We start from the raw sequence: 27,017 nt of genomic DNA, 5'->3' as shown, positions 1-27,017 counted from the left end.
GTAATTAAAAAATAAAAATAAATCTCTCAAAGATAGCAAAAAACAAATCTGTAAACCCACCATAACAACCAAAAAAACCCCACAAAATATCCCATCCTACCTCAGACTTCTCCCTAGTTTGTGGCCACCTCAGATAATCGTTTTCATCTATCTTACAGAAGAGTCCCTGGGACCTTGCCCCCTGGCCCTCTCACCTATAGGCAAGTGGAGTGATCCAAAAGAAACTTCCACTAAGTGCAGGTGCTCTTTCCCCACCAGAAGTGGATACTGAGCTTAAGAAATACAGACAGAGTGACTGACACGGCGAATTTTTTTTTTTTTGTATGGTGCTAGGGATATGTATGTGTGTATTATAGATCCCTGTCTTCCAAACATGGTGGGACCTTTGCCCACTTGAAATCTCAGTAGATGTGATAACCCCACTCAGTAACACATCATGATGATGGGAGGGGCTTGTGAGACCCCTCCCCCAGAGTGTACACATCATTAGTGGATTCCTGCATGGGTGTGGGAAGAAATGTATTGTATTACCCATACTACCTCCACTTGAGGATTCATAAGACAAATACTTGCTGGGAGGGACAAGGACATTTTTTTCAGTGCTGAAGTTTCCCATGCTCCTTCGAGCAACCCTCGTCCCAGGTTCTCTTAAGAAACTCTAAGTAAGCTCATTTGTTCACCAAGTTAGACTGGGGTGGAATCATCTCTTTGGTGTGTTGTCGGTGTTCATCTCAGCGAATAAAACATTTGTTGTCCTCAAGGAGAAATACACACAGACCCAGATGAGTGCTACCATCCTTGCCTAAGAAGTAAAATTTGAACTGTATATAATTTAAATCCACTGTTCCTCTTTAAAAGCCACATCTGTATAGTGACTACTGAGGAAAGCGCCCAGTTCTAGAACTCTCTTCCTCTAGGGGCAACCTCCCTGGGCGAGCAGTCAAATCCCAAACACATCTGCTTTCTGAACGATGGCTTGAAAGCAAAGGCAACAGCATTCTTGTTTCTGAAGTAAAAATGGTTTATTCACGACACAGTACATAAGAGCAAGTGTCTTGTGTCACAGACAGTACGTCCAACTCCCTGGAATGCTCGTTTCTTTGGCATAAAGGAGAAAATGAGGGGAAAGCCAGGGAAAGGCAGCTAAGATGGGAAAATGGGTCGGCAGCTCTAACGTCATCTTCACAGGGAGGAGCTCAGGGGTCCATTAGTGGCAAGCTGGTTCTCTAGAACATTAGGTTGGGGCACAGGTAGGGCCACTTCTGGGCAATCCACTGTGTCGAGCCCTTCAGTCATCTCCACCACACAGGTACAGCAGTGCCTTCTGGTAGTCACCCTTGGTGTCTTGCTACAGTGGCCAGAAATTTAAAAAAAAAAAAAATGTAGTGTCAGGAAAAAAATAGATTCCATAGCAACCCGTCCTAGCCTTGGTGTGCCCTGGGGATTTGCAGGCCTGCACCGTGGACCAACACTCTGGCCCTCTGAAGCACAGGAGGAAATGGTACTTCTCCCTGCCATGACTGTGAGGGCAGAAAACATATCCCACACTGCAGGTCCTGCAGGGGCTTCTGCAGCACATCCGCTTTCCTCCTGCACCTGTGCCCTTCTGCACAGGACACAGTGGAACCTCCCTTCCTCCCTTCTGAAGTTTTGTGGGTTTTAAGGATGCATGAAAATAACTAGTGAAGTGAAGAGCTTAGCTGTCCCTGGCTTTAATCGTGTATCCTAAGGAGTATGGCTGCACTGACCACACACACACACACACACACACACACACACACACACACACACACACACACCGCTGTCCTTGGTGACCATAAACCAAGATAGATATGGTGGAAATGTCTAGATCTTCTAGGAAGGGGAATTGCAGCCTTGCCTGATACTGCACACCCATAAGCTTAGCTAACTAGGAGGATGAGGCAGAAGGATCACAAGTTCAAGGCCAGCTCAGACATCTTAGCGAGAACCCTTCTCAAAATGAAAAAGGAGGGTTTGGGGAAAGAGTTTAATCTGCAAAGTGCTTTCCACGCAAGCATGGGGACCTGAGTTCAATCCCCCACTTTAAGAAGCCAGGGCTGGTGATGCACAACATAATACCCGCACTGAGCAGCAGAGACAGGAGGATCTCTGGGATTCATCAGCCAGCCTCATTTACTCTCTGAGCCCCGTGTCTCAGTGAGAAATTCTATATCAACAAACAAGGTGGGCAGTTCCTGAGAAATGACTCCAGAGATTGATTACTGGCCTCCGCACACGCATGCACACCCAGATAACACACATACCACCCTCTGCTTCCAAAACGTTTAAAAACCTGTGGAAGCTAGCTCAGAGGTGGAGGGCTTACTTAGCATATGCAAGGCCTAGGCTCCATTCCCAGAATAAAGCTAAGCACAGTGATAACAGTGGTAATGCACCATCCTTCCAAAATGCACACACAGTAAGCTCACTGAAGAGCTGGATTGGTGAGAGACAAATTGTTAGGCCTTTTTTTAGGATCTTCAAGAAGCAGGAGTATCATAGAATAATACAAAATGCCTTTGGACTGCAAAGTCTCTCCGACTCTCACCAAGTCTTGCAGGATTGTCACTATAAACAGCAATGGCCACTACAGAGTGACACTTGCAGGAAATGTACAATCCTGCTTTGAACCTACAGAGTCTATGACAAGTCATATAGGTTGCGTTCAATATAAATCCCTGATTTTTGGTGCCCAGCATCTATTCTCTACAAAATGAGAAAACAGAAAGCTCACTATTCTGCCATTGTTCTCTCCAGCCACCTGCATACACATGCACTCACACACTCACACACACACAGACACACCACACATGCACACACACACATGTACATACACACATACATACACCTCCATAGTCATGCACACACACATGCACACACCATGCCTGGCAGAGCCAGCTCCATGCCACAGGCTTTACCTGGATATAGTAGTACAGGGACTTGCCATATTTCCTCTTGAATTCAGATCTGATTTTCAGCATGTCCACTTCACTGCGAGAGACCATGATTCTGATCAGGACCTTGTCTCGAGTTCCCTTGCCCTGAAAGTCAAAGTTAAGTTCCTTGATATGGTTATCATTTTAAAAAAAACATCCATCACATTTTTTTCTATATGTGTGTGGTTTTTTTAACGATTGATTTCTTTTTAAAAATGGGGGGGGTTGGGGGGGTGGGTGTGGGTGTGGGTGTGGGTGTAGGTGTGGGTGTAGAGGAACTCTCTGGAGTCCAGAAAAGAGTGTCAGATCCCCCTGAACTGAAGTTTCAGATGGTTGTGAGCTGTCCAACCTGAAGCTTGGAGCCAAACCCAAGCTGTCTACAAGAGCAGCAAGTGTCCTTAATGCCTGCACCATCTTTCCAGCCCCACTTATGTGGCTCTCGATGTTGTTATCTTACAAGGCTTAACAAAGACGAGCACCTTAGACTTCCTAGCCCATCTGAATTTTTAAAGATTTATTTTAAAATTTCTAAGTGTGCGTATAGGGAAGCCCATGGGTGTGCACGTAGCTGCACACGGAGGCCAGAAGAGGGCATCAGATGCCCTGTAGCTGGAGTTTCAGGAGCCTATGAATGATTCAAAATAGACGCTGAGAAGAAAAGGAACCTCTGCACGAGCAGTATATGCTCTTAACCGCTGAGCCACCTCTCCAGTCAGCTCTGGGGTTCTGACCAACGGCCTGCAAGTTTGCATACACAGCAAAGGGCTGGTGGACACTTTAGGGATGCAGAGAGGATGGGCCAGCATGCTGTTTTTATGACTCTTTGTGAATGTATGTAATAGCCTGCACTAAGGAAATTATCTGGGACAAGGAGCCCAAGGAGAGCAGGCAGAGGGTTGGCATGGACAAGGGAGGTGCTCCAGAGAGGAGAGCAAAGGCCTGGAAAGCAGAACAGTCCTGGCAGGACAAGAACTAGAAACAGGCTGGTCTGGGGCAGTTTATGCAGGAAGAACACCCAGCTATGCATCTGCCATGTGACAGCAAGCTGGCTTTGGCTCCAGGAGCTCTGCCTTCCTTCTTTATCGAGAAGATAAAAATGGAAGCCCTGCAGGGTTTCCTGCCAGGACTTAAGGGAAGGGACTGAAAAGCTGTTATGTAATGTAGTACCTGCTGATGGTCACTCACATCCTGTTTGTTTTTATCCTGGGAATAATAGGAGGCCATAGCTGAAACCCCCAGCAGAAATCAGACACCGCTGTCACCTAACCCTTTCCCACCAGTGATGCTTTATTCTGGAGCTGCATCACACATATTTAAACAACTAAGGGAAGATGGAATGGTGCTTTCTCACCTGCCAAATACAATCTCAGCTAGCTAGTGGGAACCCATCCTCTAAGCCAGTGCTTACCAACCTGTGGGTCTCAAGCCCTTTTGGGTTGCATACCAGAGATCCTGCATATCAGATATTTACATTACAATTCATAACAGGAGCAAAAGTCCAGTTCTGAAGTAGCAACAAAATAATCTTACGGTTGGGGGTCACCACAACATTCGGAACTGTATTAAAGGCTCCCAGCATTAGGAAGCTTGAGAACCCACTGCTCTAAACACTAGGCAGGAAGATTCAGTTTCAGCCAAAACAGAAAAGGAGCCTAGTAGAAACGGAGCCTCTGGGCCAGCAGTCCTTACCTTCATGGAGTCATACAGCCGGTCAGCAAAGTACAGGGGCTTGTTCTGTATGCACTGGACTGTGGAAAGGAGACACAGGTCAGGGGTGAGGCTGCTTGCCTGTCTTACAATGAGAAAGATAATACCTTGGCCCTAAGACACTGACCAGAATGGGCCTATCCCATGGATGAAGGATGTAGAAGGCTAAGGAAAACTCAGAATCTTGTGAACCAGTAGGCTCCACCCACTGTGGTATCTTCAACCATGAGATACAGAGGTCAGTGATGACCGGGCGTGTATGTGAACTTCCCCTTGAAGCAAACACACAGCCATTCACTCCTCCCGTTTCTGTCCTCTCTGCCAGAAAGGAATGGCCACACTTGCTCACCCAGGTTCAGGAAGGCGTTCTCCAGGTCTCCTTTGACCTCTTTCTTGATGCTCTCCAGCATGTCATAAGGGCTGTAGCTCTTGTACCTTTCAAACACTGAGAAAAGCAACAAATAATATCAGAGGCGCTAGTCAAAGCTGCGGGGATGACCTACATAATTAGACGCTTTGACAAACAACAGCAACAACAAAAACAAAAAAACCAACAACATCCTAGGGGTTGGCGGTCATCTAGGGGTTGGAGGTCACCTTGGTGGACCAGAGATGATGTGTATCTGTCTTGCCAGAGGACCTAGGTCTAGCTCCTGTCCCTAATGGCTCTGCCTAGGCCACAGAATTCAACCATCTCTATGCTCCCTGCCTGGAATCCATCTATGTGGATATCATAAGAAACCGTGTAGAGTCAGGTACTGTACTTCAACAATCATGGCAAGAACAAAGGATTCTCTAGTAAGAAGGGGAATAAGGGAGGGCCAGGGAGACGGTTTGGTTGGCAACATGCTTGCCTTACAACCAACCATGAGGCCTTGTGTTTAGCCCCCCCCCCAACCTGAAACCCATGTTTCAAAAAACAAAAACAAACAAACAAACAAACAAACAAGCCAAGCATGATGGTGTAGCTTGCAATCCAGTGCTGGGCAGGCTAAGGCAGATGGACGGCAGCTCTCTGTCCAGGCTGCCTAGCCTAGTTGTTGAACTCAAGGCCAATGAGTCTAAAAACCAAACCAACCAAACAAGAACCGGTTCCAAAAGAATGACCCCTAAGGTCTACCTGGCTCCCACATGCACACCAAATAAATGTACACACACACACACACACACACACACAAAGGGAGAAACAAGCTAACATATCAAATATTGAACATATTTGGGGACAGAGGGTCCACAATGAGAAAGGAGGCCAAATGATTTGAAAAAGGAATCTGTAAGAGTCAAGTCGAGAACAAGTCTTGTTCTAGGCGATCTGCACCTCAGCGCAACCTTTGCCACCTGAGAGTCTCCTGTCACCGAGGCCCCGCTGGTGCAGCACCCACCTTTCTGGAGGTGGCACACACTGCGCTCAGTCATGATGCTGATCCACTTGGGGACGTCAGTTCCTTTCCTCTTCACCCCAGCATCATAGAGTTCCTGTGAGAGATGCAGCCAGCCAGAAGTTAACCACAGGACCCCCTAGCAGGTGTTACTCAAAAATTCCGTTCCAAGAGACGAATGAGCTCACAAGCCCATATGCAGGTGTGACCCACAATGTGCCACTTAGAACAGGTGTGCTCAAACTTTTGGCTTCTTGGGTCCACACTGAGCTATCTCCATAGACCACAAAGCCCACTTTGTGTATTTATAAAAAAAAATCTTTATAGCATTTATAAAAAAAAAAAAAAAAAAAAAAAAAAAAAAAAAAAAAAAAAAAAAAAAAAAACCTTCCTCTTGTACTTGATGTAGTCCCCAGACTATATAAGATTTTAAAACTGAGGCACATAATTTTGTCTGCAGCTATTATGACTTGCTTTGAGATAACAAAACCGCTGACCCCTCTGAAGCACACCTAGTTCGAAGCTAACTTAGCTTAATGAGGAAGCCACAGAACCCTGTCACCTTCCTCTGTCCTCACTGAGTGGAGCAGGGAGCCTTCCTATTCCATCTGCTTTAGTTTCTCCACTAGCTCAATGTCAGGACCTAGCACTTCTACACAGTCAAAGCCCGAGTGAGCCAATGGGAACTGGGTACACATCTGGTAATTAACCCCAACATTGTAACTATGATTCCTGGAAACAAACCTCATAGTCTCAGATGGGCTGAGGCTTTAACAGGCCCATTACCCCCTTAGAAGGGGCATTACTTAGTTTTACCCCTCCCATGGCGGTGGGCTGGATTCGTGGACTCACTTCTAACGATCAGAGTATGACACAAGTATGTGACACTTAGGACTGAATCATAAGAGCATAGGGGCCCCTGGATCCCTCTCAGATCACTTGCTCTAGGGAAGCCAGCGGCAATGTTGTTAGGGACATTCAGGCAGCCCCGGGAGGCCTCTGTGGAGGAATGCTAATATCTCTTGCCGACAGTAAGTCACACACGAGCCGCATAGGGAAGATCCCTTTGACCCGGTCACACTCTCAGTAATTACAGCCCTAACCAACATCTGGTCTATGACCACATGAGAGACCTTGAGCCAGAATTATCTGGTCAACCCGGTCTCCATCCCTGACCCAGAGAATCTGAGAGATAACAAATGTTAGTTTGAGGTTATTCATCGTGTATAAATAAACGGTTGTGTAGGAAATAACCCCCCCCCCCAAATACACATCCGTGAAGCTTGGCACGTACCCGGGCATCCTGGTCAATCAGCTCATAGTCAATAACTGAACCATCTTCTGCTCGTCTACCCTGTAAGGGAAAAACAAGAAGGGCCATCAGACCTGGCTCTTAGTGCATTCTAAAACTGGAGGCGGGTGGGTGGTTGGGTGGGTGGGGGAAACAAGAAGGACCATCAGTTTCCTCTCCAACCCTGTTGAGCCATAACCTCAGTCCTGAACAAATAACACCTACAGCATTTCACATGTTAATCTAGACAAGGACAGAGAAGAGATGGTCAGGGAGGGAAGTGGATGCACTATGTCTTACCATCATTAGCCAACCCTGGGTACCCAAGCCTGAGAAAGCATCTTACCGAATTCCCTGACCCACACCCCAGAGAAGCTGAGCCCGTTTAAGTCTCTTCGATCAAACTGTGTATAAAGGTGAGACACATGGCAACTGAGAGTGCCATGAGGATACGGTGTGCAAATGGAAAGAACGCTACTGTAGTGAACAGTAAGCAGAGCCCAGAAGTGCTAGGACGGGGCCTGAGCTGAACCCTTAGGGGCCAGCAGTATGGTGGCAGGCAGGGGCACTCTGCACACACAGGCAGAAGTGGAACAGGCTTACAGGTGGGTGATATACTGTGCAGAGTGATCACAGAGCAGGACAGAATCACAGTGATGATAAAGGAGGGTTCACATGCCCAGGGTGAAGGTGGTGGGGCAGAAGGAAGGGTCCAGCAGCTATGGGTTTTGGTCAAGGAAGCAAGATGCAAGCGGATTCTAAAAACACCCAGAGTCTGTGGTGCTCGGATGGGGGCAGATGAAGGCAGGAGAGTCACAGAGTTGTCATTGTCAAAGAGATATAAGTGAGCCAGGCTGCAGCACATCCTCAGTCACTTGCCACAGGGCTCCCTGAGAGAATTCCCTTCCCTTGACAGTCCAGTGTTCAGGTGCATGCCAGCCAGAACTAGAGATTCACAGGAGACATGCCTTATATCCACATTAATGCGGTAACATTAGCGAAGAGCCTACAAAGACCTGCACATATTCCAAGGCACTAGGAAGGCAAGGCTTGCACGCGCACACACACAAGTGAAAGGTGAAAGGAATGAGGTCACTTTAACAGGTCCGGTGTGACTGCAAATAGAGGCAAAGTGACCTTCCTTAAGTCACTCAGTGCAGGTTAGCACAGAAATCCAGGCCAGAGCTTGGAAGATGCCCACCCCTCCCCTGGCCCCCGAGTCCAGTTGTCCACACGGTTCTGCAGGATAAGAAATCCTATTAACAAATATGACAGTTCTGCAGAGACGGGAATGCAGCGGAATTTCTGAGCAGGCACAAGGATTTAGTTAATTCCCTCCCCAGTACAGAAGGAGCTGTGTCTGCGGTGGAAGGAGGCAAGGGGAGGGAGGGAGAGAAACCAACCTTTGCAAGGGCGACCATCAGCTTTCGGAAGTCTCCAGATGTGTCAGAGATGATGTCCTTCTCCAGATCAGTCTTGTACACTGAGAAAACAACACATCTGGCTTGATGCTTCCGGCTGGCACACCCAACCACCCACTACAACTATCTGTCACCCACCATTTTTCAAAAAGCATGCATTGCTGTGCTAGTGTGGAAACAGTCCTATGCCCCCAAGTGAGGATGAAGTCTCTAGAAAGGGGTCTACTCCCATAAGATCAAAGCTAAGATGACTGTCAGTTCTAACAGACAAACAAGCCTAAGTCAAGCCCAGGGCTCCTCAGGCTCTCTTTAATCAGAGAACTGGTTTCTAACTAAAATATTGTTTCTCAAGCTGGTAAGATGGCTCAGTAGATAAAGTGCTTACAGCCACATCTGGTCACCCGAGTTCTAACCTCCAGACCCTTTACAGTAGAAGGATAGAATCAGAAGCCTTGGGGGCTGTCCTCTGACCTCCATACCTTCGTCTAATGTGCTAAGTGTGTGCTTGAAATCCCAATGCCGGGAGGCAGAGGCAGGGGCATCCCTGGGACTCACTGGCTAGCCAGCCTCGGCTAACTAACTGGTAAGCTCCAGGTTTAGGGAGAAACTTGACAAAATGAATGGCTTCTGAGAACAACACCTGAGTTTGACCCTTGTCTTCATATGAACGCAAGCATGCACACAAGCATGCACGCACACAGACACACACTGAGCTAAGAGGGTGGGTCTCAGAAACAGGCTACTCACTTTCCTTGTACACTCTGTTGATCTCTTGCAGTTCCTGGTTGGTTCTTGAGCAAATGATCTCGATGAGGGAGTCCTCATCAGTCCCCAGGCCCTGTGAAACAAGAAGCCCAGACATCAGCGGTCTTCCTCACCTCAGCCTACTTTGCTGGCCTCCATCAAGTAAACCGAAAACAGATGGGTCCGTCAGGGACATTCCTCCTGAGCAGTCTGTGTTCTACTCCTCAAGCACTAGGTAAAGATGGGTTTGTTTTTTCACATCATCAGATCCCAAGATGGTGTAGCACATCTACATTCTATTATACTTAAAAATGAATGAGAAGAGAGAACAGACAGCCTTAGAGTAGCCCTCGGTGCTAGAGGAGGCATGGGGCTCCAGCTTGCTCTTTGTCTTTGTTAGTTCCTATCAGAGCCACCTACTATTTTAATAAACAGGAAATAGTTGTCTTCAATGACCAAGGAACGGTGTGTGGCCACTGTCAGCAGCTGCCACAGATTAGAACATCTCCTTAGCGGAAAGGTGCCAGTTAGGATAAAATTCGCTTCTCTTTGAAACGCAAAAATGGCTTAATGGTTTAAAAAAAAAATGCATCCTGTTACTTCCATTTTTGCTTGATTGCTAGGCACTTTTTGGGTATTTAGGAGGAGAGAGTAACAAAAGTGACAAATAAGCCCAGAAGCTAGCACTTTATTAGGAGATGAGAGTTTAATGAGGGGGGTGTTCGAATTTAATATATACACTTTCGAGAGTGCTGGAGAGCTTAGAAGGACTCAATGAAACATGTATTTCAAAGCTGGCTTCCTGATCAAAGTTGAGGCTTAATAACCAGGGTCTTCTAGTACATGCTTTCACGAATATAGAGGTACCACTTTGAACTACGTAGAATTACAACTGTTTAAAATGTAAATCAATTATAAGGTGTTAATACAATAAGAGAGGTACTTATCCACATGAAAAGTGTGTCGGCTATTAATTAAACTTATTAGAGAGTATATGCCCCCTTTAAAATGTGCCTTGAATAATCTAAGCTAAGCCCCGGGTTAATAGTTAATTTTGAATCTTAGTCTTAATCTAATCTTTGACTCTTCTCCCTGGGATTTTAATCATGGTTTTTCACAGGTTCCAGTGAAATCCCAAATTCTTCCCTTGTTAGCCAAAGGTCTACATAGCACTCTCGACCTCTGAAGGGGTGCTCTGTGGTGGCCACGGAACTACATAGCACTCTGGACCTCTGAAGGGGTGCTCTGCGGTGGCCACGGAACTACATAGCACTCTGGACCTCTGAAGGGGTGCTCTGCGGTGGCCACGGAACTACATAGCACTCTGGACCTCTGAAGGGGTGCTCTGTGGTGGCCACGGAACTACATAGCACTCTGGACCTCTGAAGGGGTGCTCTGTGGTGGCCACGGAACTACATAGCACTCTGGACCTCTGAAGGGGTGCTCTGTGGTGGTCACGTAACTACATAGCACTCTGGACCTCTGAAGGGGTGCTCTGTGGTGGCCACGAAACTACATAGCACTCTGGACCTCTGAAGGGGTGCTCTGTGGTGGCCACGAAACTACATAGCACTCTGGACCTCTGAAGGGGTGCTCTGTGGTGGCCACGAAACTACATAGCACTCTGGACCTCTGAAGGGGTGTTCTGCGGTGGCTATGGAGCATCTTTGAATATTTCCAGGGAGAGGCAGTTTTTTCAAAGATGACAGAAATGAAGTCTAACTCATGTGCCAGAAGAAATGCCAGGTCCTGACACCGAGGACTGTGTGAGTCGAGCACAATATATCTCACCTTCCATCGCCCACATATCGGAGGAGTCTAATAGGGTTTTATCTCCACTTTCAAAGGTGACCTTGGCAATTTCTAAAACTTGGCCCAAGCTTTCCACAGCTTATGTATAATTCTTATCACAGGACCAACCTCTCCTGTGACATATGGCAAAACACTGCCACTGGTATTGCCTGACGTGAAAACAGATTTTTTTTTTAAAAGCATCGTTTCAGTTAATGTCACTTGAAGATCTGTGTGCTTCGGAAGGGTCACTCGACCGTGATAGCTAATGGAAGAGCTGGCGTCGGGTCAAAGATGGTGCAGTTAAAGCGCCTTTCATTGGGTCCAGTGCCTTGGATTAGTGGAGTGACTGACAACTCACACAGCTCTGCTTTAAGTCACTAATACCTGACCATAGATACCAGTAAAATCACATGAATCACAACTAAGTGGATTCTTGACAAAAATAAGATGAACTGATCCAAGTGTTGATAGTTAAAGAAACCTGGGGGAAGATTAGCTTACACATGACCCCAGTGGCCGGAAGACTTGGAAATCTCAGAAATGCTACCATTCAAAGCTGTTGTTGACATGAAACTACACTCCCTTCCCTTCCCTTCCCTTCCCTTCCCTTCCCTTCCCTTCCCTTCCCTTCCCTTCCCTCCCCTCCCCTCCCCTCCCCTCCCCTCCCCTCCCCTCCCCTCCCCTCCCCTCCCCTCCCTCCCTTCCTTCCTTCCTTCCTTCCTTCTTTCTTCCTTTCTCTTTCTAGACAAGGTCTCATGTATCCCAGCCTGCCTTAAACTCACAATACAGCCAAGAATCACCTTGAACTTCTGATCCCCCTGCCTCCACGTCTGGAGTGCTGGGATTATTAGCATGCACTCCATGCCTGGTGTGTCCTGTCACTATTCTACTGGTATCTCCTCTGCAGTACAGCCTGCCTAGGATGCCACTTGAGCTATGCTGATGAACTAAAATAAAGAGAGAGAGAGAGAAAGAGAGATTTAACAAATCCTACAGTGGCTCTGGGCCATTAAGTCCAAAGTTCTGGTGATACTCTATGTGTGAAGGGGCCTCATTTCCAGTGTGTTCTCCAGAAAGGATGACAACCCAACAGGGTGACATACAGCTTCCTCTCATTGAAGATGCCTTACCAAGATGGACCAGCAGAGGGCAGCCTCAGATTATCCAACATGTCACAAGCACACAGAAAAGGGGCCCCGAGCTTTGCTGTGTCAGACATTTGTATATCTCTTACATTTAAGTAATATTGTGTAGCTTAGGTGAGCACAAAATCCAAGGGTGTTTCTAAACTAGAATTTACTAATTTAACCTCAAATCCCATGTTCAAAATAACTTTGCAAAATCAAAACTTAGATAACAATATTATGTCCTGCCGATACTTCCCGTTGGATCCAGGTACCGTTCGTTTCCAATCTGAAATCGACTCTCACCTGCACTGCAGTGCTGACTTTTGGACTAAATCTAAATTTTGGCCCAGCAATGGATGGGGGTGGGGGGTGGGGAATCAGAGGAAGCAGCAGCCAGGAGGGCACGAGCAGAATCTGCAAGCTTTTCTGAACAAAAGCTGTTTTTCTTTCTCCTTGATACCACACATATCCTCCTTAAAGAGGAAGTGTAATCAAGGAAGCAGTTTTCCCAAAAGGCATTCCAATCGCCCAGGTGCCGAGTCTGAGCAGCTGCTAACTGGCTTCTCAGCATCAGGAAATTTCTTTGCGGTCGTTAAAAAAGAAGAGATTGAAATATTTTTGGTTCTAATCCTGACAACTTATAGCATTGGAGGGAAATGACTTCAAATAAGAATCCAACACAACTGACAATCACCTAGTTACACTTAAAAGGCTGTAATTCACAGACGCTAATGGGCAGGTTGACAGATGACACCCCACATGTGTTTACCTTCATGGAGGCTTTCAGTTCAGAAGCATCATACTGGGCAGGTGTCTTCAATAGGCCCAAAATCACTGTCTCCAGGTGGCCAGATAAGGCTGACTTCAGCGCTGACGGTAGCTCCTGCAAAAGGGAGATGTCTAAGAGCTGCTTAGAACCGACATCCACTCTGAAACCAGCGAGACAGAAATAAGATGGCTCTAGCTAAAAAGCAGGCTGAGAGACTTTGACCACCCTGTGGTCTTGGGAGAACTTCCTTTCCTAGATTCTCTTCATCAGACCAGGAGGGCAGAAACCACATGGTAAGGAGACCCAGTAACATCCAGGCTGATCACAAGACAGAAACCGACGCAGCTGACAGCTCCAGAGAGAAGAGTGAGGTCTCATAGAGACAGATTTCCAAGGTCACTTTCCAAGGTCAAGGTCAAGCTGAAAAGAAGTGAGGTAGAAGGACCAGCAGAGTCCTCCAGGTCTGGAGGTCCCAGGGAAGGCACTCGTGATGCAGCTCTAGGATGGGGCCTTGTATCCTGGAGAAGTGATGTGCTAGCTAGAGGGACTGGGCGGTGATGCTGAACCTTCCCTGTGTAAAACACTGCACCTCACACTGAGCCATCTCCTCCCTCCAATCAGAGCGGTGATGAATGTGATGTGAACTCCAGCCACTCAGAGTCCCATTTCGACTTCTGTTGAATAGTGTTTCTTAGGGATGCTACATCATCATGAACACAGGGTTTTAATCAAGTCAGGGGTCTGAGGCAGCACTCTCATGTATAGACAGATAACCTTAATTCAGGGTGGCTCTTAAAGATATTTCCTCGGGGATTTGGACTCTCACCAGCCATGGGAATGGACACAGCTGCACTGAACTGAATTGCATTTGTTTTCATGGTGTGTGTGTGTGTGTGTGTGTGTGTGTGTGTGTGTGTGTGTGTATGGGTGTGTAGGTGCACGTGTGTGTAAAGGTCACAGGACAAGCTTAGGTGTCATTCTTCAGGTGCCCTCCACTTTCTGTTTTGAGATAAGGCCTCTTGTTGGCCTGAAGCTTGGCCCTGTAGGCTGGCTGGTCAACAGTTTCTGAGGATCCATGTGCCTCTAAAGGTGATATACAACCTGCTTTAGAGACAATCTTCTAGAACGCACATGTGTCAAGAATGTCTGTGGATCCAAGAACGCTTGGGACCAGCCCATCCACCTTCTTGCTCTGGCTCCTGATGCCCTAACCATGCACGGAAGCTAGGAGGGTCTTTCTAAAACAACACATACCAATTATAACACCAGCTTTCCACATTGAAACCCTGAGGTTAAATGATTCCCAACTTAGTCTGCCCTTGACACTCCCCCACCACCAACTCTGCTCTAACCTCTGGGTTAGACATCTGGGCACCTGCTGAATTTTTCCACTTTGACTTGCATTGGCTCAGAATGATCCCAGAAGGGATTAATAAAAGAGCAATTATTCTCTGTATAGGGAAACCTCACGTCGACCACTAGTTTGAATGTGCAAAGTACAAAAGCCAAACTTCCTCCCTGTGGCCCTTGTACTAACTGTGACAGGATCTGAAGCTCACCACCTGGGCAGGGTCCCTCTGTCCCTCTAGACCAGTGGTTCTCAACCTTCCTAATGCTGCAACCCTTAAATAGAGTTCCTCATGTCATAAATGTCATGATGATCTTCAGCCACAAAATTATTTTTGTTGCTACTTCATAACTGTAAGTTTGCTATGAATCCTAAGTGTCTGTTTTCCAATGGTCTTAGGCAACCCCTGTGAAAAGGTTGCTCAGTCCCCGAAAGAGACCATGACCCACAGATCAAGAACCACTGCTCTAGACTATATCTTGACAAATAATGCATGAAACAGTGCTAGGACATCCTTCAGAAATCACGCAGTTGTGGCATCTTCCTGTGATAGATAATCACCCCGGGCCATTAAGAATCATCAGGGCACTGGGCTGTCCTTAGCATGTGGTAATTCCTGTGTATTTGCTGACCCTTCTCATGATTCTGATGATATGTTTACTCAAACAGGCTATGAAGGACCTGTGTTCTCCAGCTACCTGATGTGAAATCAAACTCTGTGTGCACACACAGTTCCAAGACCACACTGAATGAGCAGTTATTTCCTACAGTCCAGAATAGTGGATCTCCTGTTCCAACAGGGATTTAGCTCTCACGGGTCTCAGATCCTCTGGAAAAGCTAGAGACATAAAACACTCCCTTCTGTGCCTCACTGTAGAAGATGAATGCACGTCTAGTGAAAGGAGAATTGTAATGCATGTGGGATGAAGGGAGCTAGCTATGTCCTTTCCAACTGCTCCAGAGCACGGAAGACAGAGCTACAGTAAGGCTTGACCTGGAACTCCAGGAACACAGTCTCTCCTGGCATTCTTCCAGGTCACCTCTACTGTGGCCAGAAGTAAAAGCCTCAGGTCAGATGGGAGCTGCATGCAGCCACTCTTACGGCACTGTCCGAATATAAACCAAAAGCTTTAATAGCAAAAAGTTAAAAATTAAGTAGCACATCCTTAAAAATAAAATTTCCTAATACTGTGGAAAACTAAGATGAACAAGTGGGGGCCTGCTTTTAGCCACCAGTGGGTAAGCAAAGGAAACACACACACACACACACACACACACACACACACACCAACTCCTTAAATAGTAGGAGTGAAGCATACTAACAATAGAATGCTGGACTACGGCACTTCAGTCAAGCTGAATCTGAAGCTCTGTGTGTGTGTGTGTGTGTGTGTGTGTGTGTGTGTGTGTGTGTTCATGTGCTCATGCATGTTTCCACGTGGAGGTCAGAAGTTGATATTTGTTTCTTTCCTCGATTAAGCTCCATCTAATTTTTGAGACAGGATCTCTCACGGAATTTAGAGCTCTCTGAATCAGCTGAATTGACTGTCCAGGAAGCCCCAGGAATCCTGTCTAGAGTCCCTAGCACCGGGGTTCCAATGACAAGCCAGTGTATTTAGGTCCTTTAACGTGGATGCTGGGGATTGAACTCAGATCTTCATGCTGTGTGACAAGCACTTTACCAACTGAGCCGTCTCCCCAACGCCTCGGTGTAAATGAGAGCACATGTTAGGATTCATGTGGAGGAAACCATTCTAAAATTAGGTTCACAACATCTGATGAAGAAGCATGAGAATCCATAGGAGGACGTGAGCTGCTACCTAAGCCCAGTACCTGACAGAGTCAGCACATAACTAGTGGGACCATTGCTTCTCTTCCTTGTCTGTTCCAGAACGTCTCCCTCCTGTGTTCTAGCTGTTACCTTTATGTTTCAGCTCCCACTGTGTACCTATGTGAGTAGCAGCCTTCACGAGGATGTAAGAGGGAAACCTTGAACATCCAAGAGTTCTAGAAGGATCCTTTTGGTTAAAGAAGATGCACAAGTCACAAAAAGAAAAAGTAATGTTGGACAGGGGCAGGGGTGGGGAATGGCTCTGCAGGTGACGGTGCTAGATGTAAAAAAGCCAGATGTGGTAGCACACATCTGTGTCCCCAGCAGTTCCGTGACAAGATGGAAACTGAAGACAGGAGAGTCAACAGAAAGCTTTAGGGTCTTCCATCTACAGCATGCAAGGCAACACAAACAAAGGGCTCTCTCTCTCTCTCTCTCTCTCTCTCTCTCTCTCTCTCTCTAATTAATAACAGAACAGGCAATATCTGAGGCCATTAACTTAGCAAGGCCTGCCCCCACCCTAAGATTCCAGTACCTTTTTGGTCCTTCTTTGATAGGCAAAGAGAATGTCCTGCCTCTGCTCATTGCTGCGGTTAGTCAGGATGTTGACAATGGTGACCTCATCCACTCCTGTGGAGAATCAGGTTGTGAACAGTTACTCCACCACACACGTTAGGAAACTTTCACACCGTGAAATCCATATACTCTTTCCCAAACCCAATACTAGAATGTCATGACAAGCTCATTCCTCCTCCAGACCAAATACTGACACCCTCAGTACCTTCTTCCTCAGAAAGCCCTGGGCCTTGGGCCTCAACCCTTTAAATATTTGTACTTAAAAAGCTATTTTACTCATGAATTGGTTTCCAAAATCACCAGTGGGAGGTACATGTGTGGAACCCAGGCAGTCAGACGGAACAAACGACAAAGATTTAGGGGATTTCAAATGAAGGACCCCAAATTGCCACTTAACTGGAAAATTAATAGATAGAACCTTCAAAATGAATTAATAGAGACAATTATTTATATTTATTGTAAGATTATGACCGTATAAATGGCTAGGTATAATTTTTATAATTATAGCAGCTGTTATGACAAATGAGTCAGGCTTAATATGGCAGTTATATTTTAATAGCTAATTGATTAATAGAACCACACTTATTGAAAACGAGATTGTCTCACATGGAAAGTACACATCCTGTGCTTTCAATCTTCAATAGGTGACTTTAATAATCAATTTTACAACTGTATTAAAAAAGAGTAAGTGCTTTAATCTAAATTAAATCTAAATTGGGAGTTTTGAAGTGCCACCCAAATGTTTCAGTACCCATTTTAATTGGAACATGTGTATTTACAAAGATAAGCAAGGTTCGAGGTATCTGAAAGTTTCCAATTTTATATCAGAAATATTCCTCACATGTCATTTAACTCAGGAAAGCTCAGTTTTGAGAATTCGGGCAACAAGAGAGCTTTCTGCTGCCTTGCTATGAACTTTGCTTAATAAAGGGAAAAGCCCCTGCCATGACTAGGTGGGTGACTCCAGAGTCTCTAAGCACACAAGGTCACTGATAGACTGCACCCATCTTGTCTTACAGAGAGTCAGAGGCATCCCAAAGCACCTGGACCCCAGAACTATGATGTTTGGGGGCAAAACAATGAAGTTAGACAGAGGAAACATCCTGATGCTTCATGTGCATTTGGAAAGTTAGAAATTCTGAGTATAAAAACAAAGAGGGCTTAAACTGTTTGTGTACTCATTTCCAAATGAGATCACACTAGTGAACATATTGACATATTAACAAGTGTCTATAGCTTCAGCTTAGATTTTAGAGTAGTCAGGGTACACACAGAAACCCTATTGCTAGACCCTGGGTTGGGTCTGAGGATATGGATAGCACCCTCATATGTTCAATAAGGGGCTGATTAAATCTTTTGTCTACAAACTGGAATACATACTATGTATGTGGTCATTTAAAATAAAGCATGGAAGTATTAACTGATTTTGAGAAAATATTCAACATACAAACAAAAAGGCATGGGTTTTAGGGTTGTAAACTGGAGTGCCTAGTATAATCTGACTTTTATTTATTCATTTTTGAGTTTTTTTTTATCGGGTGTCAGTTTTTGGTTTTTGGATTTTGGTTTTGAGACAGGATTCAATTCCCAGCAACCACATGGTGGCTCACAAGTATCTGCAATGGCATCCGATGCCCTCTTCTGGTGTGTCTGAAGACAACTACAGTGTGCTCATAAAATAAATAATTCTTTAAAAAAAAAAAAAGAAAAGCAAACAAACAACAACAAAAGATAAGTATCCGTGTATAAGGTTGGATCTAGAAGCAGATTTATCAAAGGTTTCACAGTGTCATCCTGATAACGGTCACTGCAGAGAAACTGAATGGGGACTGAAAACACGCAGGCAGCCTCAGACTCTAAACTGTCTAAATCCTCATCTGCATCAGTGCTGTGTCACAGGTCATCGAATTCAAGAAGCCCAGCATCCTCTGGGCTTGTGTGCCAGCTCAAGGCATGTAAGGCATAGCCTATGCCAAAACGCCAGACTATCCATTGGTGATATTATCTCTTTTTAAAAGATTTATTTATTTATTATGTATATATCATTCTGCCTGCATGTATGCCCACAATCCAGAAGAGGGCACCAGATCTTATTCTAGATGGTTATGAGCCACCGCGTAGTTGCTGGGAATCGAACTCGACCTCTGGGAGAGCAAACAGTGCTCTTAACCTCTGAACCATCTCTCCAGCCCCCGGTGATATTATCTTTAGACCACCATTGCTTCTCCTTGACCTGATGTCCCAGTGGGTGAAGCAGTTTGTTCCTGTGGAAAACTATCCAGCGTAGGTTGAAACTGCAGGGATGAAGACCACCATTTGACACTGCAGCCTAAATACAGATGAAAGAGGCGGGGCAAATACTCAGCCATCCAATAAGGTGGGCTCTGTAGTCAGTATTGATGGCAGGGTCTTCAAGGTTGAACTCCAGAAGCTTAGAGGATAAGGCTCCTGCATACATGGATTGGGTTCTTTCTAACTTCCCACTTCCCACCATTTAAGGAAGGGCTGGCAAGGTAAAAGGGTCTGGGATCTAAAGAAATTGTGGACCAGATGAAAGCTTCCAGATCCCCTGCAGCTTCATCTACAGGAGTGGTGAACAGCTCAGCATGGGTACTCCGAACCAAACTTGGGTCCTCTGCAAGGGCAGCAAGCAGTCTTACCTGCTGGGCCCCACTCAGGTGAGCTTTGTAAAAACTTATCAGACAGACTCAAACTGTACAGAAGTGGGAGCTGCCTAAGACTGGCAAAGACCCAAGATGTAATAACACATGGGTACAGGGGCACAGTTAAACTTCTCCTTGGATGAAGATGGTTAGCTAATCTAATCACCTACATCTTTTCAATATTCCAATTGAAGACATGGGAAAGGTCTGTCATTGTTCTAAGTATTGTCAACCTGAGGAATAGTTGTCAGCTGAGCTCCAACAGTGACTTGGGGGAGGGGCCTGGGTCTTCTCAGCTGCCCACCATATTTTTCAAACATTAAAAAGTTTCAAGCATTGACTCCAAACCCACAAGCCCCGCCCCTGCTTTCCTCCTCTCTGCGGGTAGAAATCCTTAGCCTGCTCTGGACTCCTGCATTCCATGGAAAATGTGTGTCTCCACTGACCGTGGCAAGGAACCAAGAACCATTTGGAACAGGATGCTGACTCACAACACCAGAGACGTGCTGACTGTACAGAGAGTGGATTTTTTGTCTGTTTGATGAGGGCTCAAGAGGCCTCAGGGCGGGAGCTGTCTGGTTGGAAAGAAAGGGGAAATTGCCTTATCTAGTTGGGGGCGGGAGGATAGGACTGGAGCTCGGGTTGCTGGATATCTTGATATCTTTGGCTTAGAAGAAATCATCTGTCTTCACAATAGGGTCTGAAGTATGCCAGAGAGGAGCAGGCCAGGGAAGCAGGGTTACTGAGGTAGTTATTATTATTACCGACATCACAGGATCTAAAATCACCTAGGAGACAAACTTCTAGGCATGACTGTGAAGGGTTACCTAGAGAAGGTTGACTGAGGTGGGAAAACCCACTGTACGTGTGGGCAGCACCATCCCTGTGGGCTGGGGTCCTGGACTACACAACAAGGAGAAAGGGAGGTGACCACTGGTATTCATCTCTCTGCTCTGTGCCTGTGGTGCAATGTGGCTGGGCTCTCATTCCTACTGTCATGCCTTTGCCACCATGATGTTCTATACTCTCCGACTGTGAGCCAAAACAAACCCTCTCTCTCTTACATGGCTTTTGTTCAGCATTTTGACCCAGGGATGAGAGAGTACCGAATACAGGCAGTCTCAGCATAAGCAGATAGTCGATATTCTAGAAGGTACCTGGGACTCGGGCCTGTATGACCTTGGGACACGCTACTTCTCTCCCTACACCTGACTTTCCCAGATATAAAACAGGAACCGTCATAAGACTTATTTTGCTAGGACACAAAAAAGACTGACTGAATGATAGGAGGTAAGTCCTCCCTAAGCTTCTCAGCCCCAGACCAGCCTCTGCCTGGATTCAACTACTGGCCTATAAAGACAGGGCAGAGAGAAGGCCAGGCCATGTTTGCTGATAGCTTCCATGAGATTAACAGTGCAGTTTCAAGGTAAACTAAGGAGGCTCCGTGGGAGCGGAGAGAGAAATTGTATACACAGGGTGGGAGCTGAGGAGCGCCAGGCCTCTGACAGCTGTGGTACAATTCGCAACAGAGACCCAGTTCAAGGACAGTTTAGCTCAGCTAAGTACCCAAGAAGGCATTTTAGCCCAGAGATCAAACTTCCATTCCCATTCTGTTCTGATGTCACGTCGGCTGAGTTTCTTAGATAGGACCTAAGGTCTAGTCTCCTTTGTTATCGGCATGGGATGCATTAGTAATCTGGAAACCCAGGCTTGGGGATATAGCTCAGTAGGTAGAATGATTGTCTAGCATGCAAGAAGTCCTGAGTTTGGAACCTAGCGCCTCATAAACTGGGTGTCATGATGCATCCCGGTAATCCTAGCACTTGGGAGGTGGAAGCCAGAGGATTGAAAACTTAAAGTCACCTGTGGCTACATAGCAAGTTCTGCAATACAAGGACCCTGACTCCCCCTCTCCCCCCCCCCCAAATAAAAGCCCTTCTAATTCTCAGAGAATAATCTGGTATGTTTCTAAAATTCCATGTAGAAGCAGTAGGAAAACACAAAGAAGTAAATCCAGTCATAAATGGAGTAAGGCGTGTGCAGTGTGGGGCCCTTTCTATGCCCTGGTAATCCAGCTGCCTCGGGGAATAGGAAAGAGAAAACCTGAACAGCTGCAACAGAAACCTGCAGGCTCACCCTTCACTCAGCCCACCATGCAGATGCCAGATAAGAATCTGGTTTCTTCCACTGTTCATGAGTGAAACTGGTTTTTGGATCTCCTTGGTAGAGAGAAGAAAGGGCTGAAGAGAGGTAGCCAATGAAGCCAGCAATGAAAGGGCCCCAGGTACTCCCTCCTGTTTTACAGCCACCTGGTTCCTATACAGCTATGCAGACAATGCTCTTAGACAGGGAAGGCTGTGCGCAGGAGCCAAAAGCAGCTGTAAAGGGCTCAACAGGGCCTGACTCTGAGAACAGCTGTCAAATGACAGCTGGTTTGCAGTGACCCTGAACCCCAAAAGAGAAGCCTCTGCAAAGGAAAGAGTGGGCAATTTCCCTTCTAGCCAAACAACATGGCTCTGGGCCAATGACTTGCGAAGGACTTCTTCATGGGGTGTGCCTCACAGAGGCAGGGGTTTCTTTTCTCGCCACCCCAATCTTACAAGACAGAGGTTCTGCTCCCCAGTGTAGCCTCCTGGCACTCCCAAGAGAATTTACTCCCTGAATTGTTGCTCCCGCCCGACTGCTTGCATTCACCTGCAGGTGTGCAAAAGAAACCCAAATGACTTGTCCTGGCTCACTTCTCCGGTGCATAGGAGGGTGGTCTTGCAGCCTTGCTGGGAATCTTAGGTGGCTCTCTTTTAAAATGTAAGAGAAAAGAAGTGCAGAAACTCACTTCTATAGTTGGGCTTGCTCATGAAGAGGCAGGGATAGGGGGTTGGGGGTGGGAGGCTCGCCCTTCCGGAGAACACAAATACTGCTCAAATCAAAACTGGCACTAATAGAGCAACTCCCAGCCCTCCTCTCTGCAGCCGCCAAAGCTGCTCAGATTCACTGGCACCAGCGCTAACTCCAGGGCTGTGCTGTTGCTAATTACCATCTATTTCATGGAGTTGAGATTCATCCTTTTCTAATTTAGCTGACTTTCCTTTCTAGTTATTGGGACCCATATGGTAAACCATCCCCAGCTGTGTTGAACACTCCATAGTATATATTTAACCCACGGCCAATCTAGACCAAGAGACTCCTACAGATCAAGTCTCAGAAACCTCTTGTTAATTAAGCAATATTACTACTTTTGCACGACTTAACTCAGCTTCTAACTAGACATAAATTAACACAAGGTATTGCACGGTCCACCTCGGGCCAGAGAGTAAACACAAAGCAACCATGCACTGGGTTTAGGTGATACAAGAAGATACATTCACTATCTCTCTGACTAGAAACAAAGTTGGTTCACAAGAGTGAGCTAAATTCAGCTGGTGAAAGTGGAACAAAGCTCACGGGACTATTCACTTTTCTGGCAACACCCAGACTCTGTAATGAACCTTTACTCCCTGTCCCAGAAGTGTATCTGTGCTTCCCCTGTGCTGTGAGAGCTGTACAACTTTTGAACACTATGTGGGGTTTATATCTCCTCACACAATCTCATGGTCCTGGGCATTTATAAAAGGATAAGAAATGAAACCACATAAGAAGAGACAGATCTAAAGGTTAGTAAATATAAAACAGTGTGACAAGAACGAAAACAGAGGCATGAAGTGGAAACCTGGGAGACACGGAGGTGATTGGCCCTACACAGCTGTAGACAGAGGGAGTCGTGGGGAGACGGGGGAAGATGATCAAAAGCCTGGGCTAGCCTGAGCCACACTGTGAAACCATGCCTGGGGGCGGGGGGAAGGAGGATATTGGAGTAGAGTTATGCTTGGCAACTGTTATGGATTCAGGGATAAAAAAGTCACACACCCTTGGAGTAGCAAAGGCAGAGGCAGCATCTACTCAGCAGTGGTCCTCAACCTTACTGATGCTGTGACCCTTTAACCCAGCTTCTCATGTTGTGGTGACCCCCAGCCAATCATCGCATTGCTACTTCATAACTGTAATTTGGTACTGTTATGAATCCTAATGTAAATATCTGATACACAGGGTATCTGATGTGACCCCTGTGGGAGTCGTGACATACAGGTTGAGGCACTGTATGGAATAGGAGAGTCTAGAAGAGGAAGCGACAGGGACATCCTGTTTAAAGAAAGCCACCATAATGTCCAAAGGTGAGCTCTCATGGGTGCTAGGGAAAGGGGTGGAGAGGAGTTACCAGGTAGAGCCAGGTCTCTGTGCACTCTGCCCCTCCTGGTAACTGCCCCGGAGTCAAGCTTCCTCCCACACCCAGTCCTCAGACTTCAGTCACAGACAATGGGCTCCCGGCCCCTCCCCTCCTCGCTCTGACTAGCCTGCAAGAGCCCAGCTCACCTCCTCTGTCTCTAATGCCAGGTCACAGGCGACAGCCAACCATCCTTCAGCCCTTGGTTTGTGTGGACACTCAAGGTTTACCTCTGTTTCCTTTGATGTCAAGATAAAGCCAGCTCCCGATCTGAGGTGGAGGTGCTCGGGAGTGTCTCAATCACTCAAGATTCCTGTCAGCTCATTACCTAAGTGGTGCTACTTATCTGAAATATCTTGGGCATGAATTTTTTTTAAAAAGAATTCTTTATTTTATGTATGTAAGTACATTGTAGCGATCACAGACACACCAGAAGAGGGCATTGGATCTCATTACAGATAGATGTGAGTCACCATGCGGTTGCTGGGAATTGAACTCAGGGCCTCTGGAAGAGCAGTACTAACTGCCATCTCTCCAGCCCCAGGGGAATGTTTTTTAATGAACTTACCCTGCCTGTTTAGTAAGGCAATACATAACCATCACAGACAATTTGGCAAACACAGAAACAGAATATATATTGAAAGCACAGAATCAATAATTCATAATTTCATAATTTAATTACCAATGCCTTTGATTTTTCTCCCTTTTTGAGTAAAAAAAATGTAACTGTCACAATAACATATAATACAATCTATTTTATTGTCATGTTTCTGTAGAACTGGCAAGTTTAAGGTGAATGAATGTTAAAATGAGCATATTAAACTGCCAATATTGATAAATATCTGCAAAATACACGTAAAATAACACATGTTAAATCTTTTATTGTAAAAAGCAACAGTCTTAAAAAAAAAAAAACTGCTCCTAAAACCACTAGACACAAAAAGTAAGCGCCATCATGGAGCATTAAATGGTGGGGTTTGGGTGGGATGAAGGGAAAAAGACACAGATGCTCCTCTTAGTGCTGGACCACAATTGTGGTGGGTGTCCGGTGGCAGCAGGATCAGGCTGCACACTGGGTTTCATGCTCTAGGTCAAAACCAAGGAGTGACTTTAATCCTCACAGCTGGGTGCTGTGTCACACTCCAACTCCAAGTATGAAGCAAGGCCAACAGACATGAAGCATGTTAACTAGCTAGCCCTCAGTTGTGCCATATGTAATTGGGAATGACACAACATGACATCTGAAAGCCATCTGAGGGTCAGCTAAGCAGGAAGCTTCACGAACAGCTCAATGCAGTATCTGATTCTGGTGAGCACTTAATAAATATTGGTAAAGACAAGCAAGATGATGGTGGTAATGATATTAGCCACTCCTGCCCACACAGGAATGTGGGAGCCCATGGCTCAGCCCTCAGGACTTTCTTAGCTTGGGGAACTACAGTGTTTTTCTGCTGACTTGGGGAGGGCCAGAACTATTTTTTATTAATGTGTGAGTTTCAGCTGTGGCCAGAGTTCATCTGTGCAGTCTTTACATTCCAGTAGGCTAAGAGCTTTCTCATGCAGGGATAAAAAGCACCCTTTGTGCTAAGCTTGTAAAAGACACCATCTTTGTCATATGACTTAACTATTAACTTGCAGGGTATTTTCTGCAAAGGCATGCGGAGAAACCACAGAATCTAGGCGTGCCCAATAGTGAAAGAGGAATTGTTTTAAGAAAGTAGATCATATGTAGGGTGTATGTGGGTATGTGTGTGTGTGTGTGTGTGTGTGTGTGTGTGTGTGTGTACTCACGCACACACAGTGTGGTGGCTGAAAAGGGCATCCAATACTTTCACAGGTGACTGTGACCCAGCTACATTATGAGTTCAAGGCCACCCTGACAAGGAGAAGGCCTTGACAAGCTGCATGGCCTACCTTTGGTCTTGATTGCTGTCTCAATGTTCAAAGCATCCCTCTCGGCGTCAAAGTTGGTGTAAGGTTTGACCGACCCATAGGCACTTGGGGGTGTAGAATGCTGAGATGAGAAACAAATACAATCAAAATAACACCCTGCACACCCTCTCAGTGAGAGAACACTTCTGAGACCCGATTCTGCACTCCCGTTCTCTTCATGAGTCTAACCTCTTTCATGCTAAGTAAATAGGTGTCAACAGGCCAGCATCACACGCCAGTTCTCTTTCTAAATATATATATAAGAAGGTTCTTTTTGATACTGGGAATGCAGCTCAACAGCTGGAATATTTGCATAGCATAACTAAGCCCTGACTTCCATCCCCCAGCACCACATAAACCAGGCTTTGTAGCCCACCTATAATCCCAACACTCCAGAGGTAGAGACTGGAAGATCAGAAGTTCAAAGGCCTCCTATGCTACATTATGAGTTTGAGGCCAGCTTGGGCTACATGAGGCTATATCCAAAAGAAGAAGACAAGGAGAAGGAGAAGGAGGAAGAGGAAAAGAAAGAGAGAAAAAAAGAAGAAAATGTACTACAAGAGTTGTTTCTACAAGAGTTTCTACAAGCGTTGTTCTTCAAAGGCTCCACTGGTTGAGAACATGCTGTCCTCCACTCTGCATTTATTCATAGTGGGAGCCTTAAAGCCGAGGACACCAAGCTGGAAGTCCAGGGTGAGTATGTTTAAGTTTCTGACGAGAAAGAAAGTGGTCTAGCGGGACTGGAGAGATGGCTCAGTGGTTAAGAGCACTGACTGCTCTTCCAGAGGTCCTGAGTTCAATTCCCAGCAACTACATGGTGGCTCATAACCATCTGTAATGAGATTGGATACCCTCTCCTGGTGTGTCTGAAGACAGCTACAGTGTATTCATAAATAAGATAAATTAAAAAAAAAAAAAGTGGTCTAGCAAAAATTTGAACTAAGTCCAAACTGTGGAAATGCCTGAAAGTTGAGTGTGCACCGCCAATCGGGCACTACCAGCCTGTGCTGCCCAGATTCCCACTCTTTAAACAATGAACGAGGGACTGGGAATGTGGGTCAGTTGGTAGGGTGTGTGTCCCAACTGCATGAAGCCTTGAGTTTGACCCCCAACAGTGTAGGGTTGGGGATGATAGTCCCAGCCCTGGGGAGTGGAAGCAGATAAATCACAAGTTCAAAGTTATTCTTGGCTCCGTGGCAAGTTTCAGGTTAGCCTGTGAT

At 46.1% G+C, this 27,017-nt stretch overlaps 1 protein-coding gene across 1 annotated transcript in view; it reads right to left on the bottom strand.

The window, feature by feature from the left end:
- Positions 1-997: 997 nt before the first annotated feature.
- Anxa2 (annexin A2) overlaps positions 998-27,017 on the bottom strand; it is a 38,537-nt gene continuing 12,517 nt past the window's right edge. Inside the window, exons 3-13 of the mRNA XM_076926178.1 lie at positions 25,780-25,879; positions 16,904-16,998; positions 13,190-13,303; positions 9,503-9,593; positions 8,738-8,817; positions 7,338-7,397; positions 6,047-6,140; positions 5,014-5,109; positions 4,647-4,705; positions 2,940-3,062; positions 998-1,348 (exon numbers count right to left, since the gene is read on the bottom strand). Of these exons, the coding sequence (XP_076782293.1) occupies positions 1,289-1,348; positions 2,940-3,062; positions 4,647-4,705; positions 5,014-5,109; positions 6,047-6,140; positions 7,338-7,397; positions 8,738-8,817; positions 9,503-9,593; positions 13,190-13,303; positions 16,904-16,998; positions 25,780-25,879 (972 nt within the window). The 3' untranslated portion in view covers positions 998-1,288. The remainder of the gene's footprint in view (positions 1,349-2,939; positions 3,063-4,646; positions 4,706-5,013; positions 5,110-6,046; positions 6,141-7,337; positions 7,398-8,737; positions 8,818-9,502; positions 9,594-13,189; positions 13,304-16,903; positions 16,999-25,779; positions 25,880-27,017) is intronic.

Source organism: Arvicanthis niloticus, chromosome 27 (assembly GCF_011762505.2).
Source record: "Arvicanthis niloticus isolate mArvNil1 chromosome 27, mArvNil1.pat.X, whole genome shotgun sequence".
NCBI lineage: Eukaryota > Metazoa > Chordata > Mammalia > Rodentia > Muridae > Arvicanthis > Arvicanthis niloticus.
The sequence above is the reverse complement of the archived record's forward strand: the minus strand, read 5'-3'. Positions and strand labels throughout refer to the sequence as shown.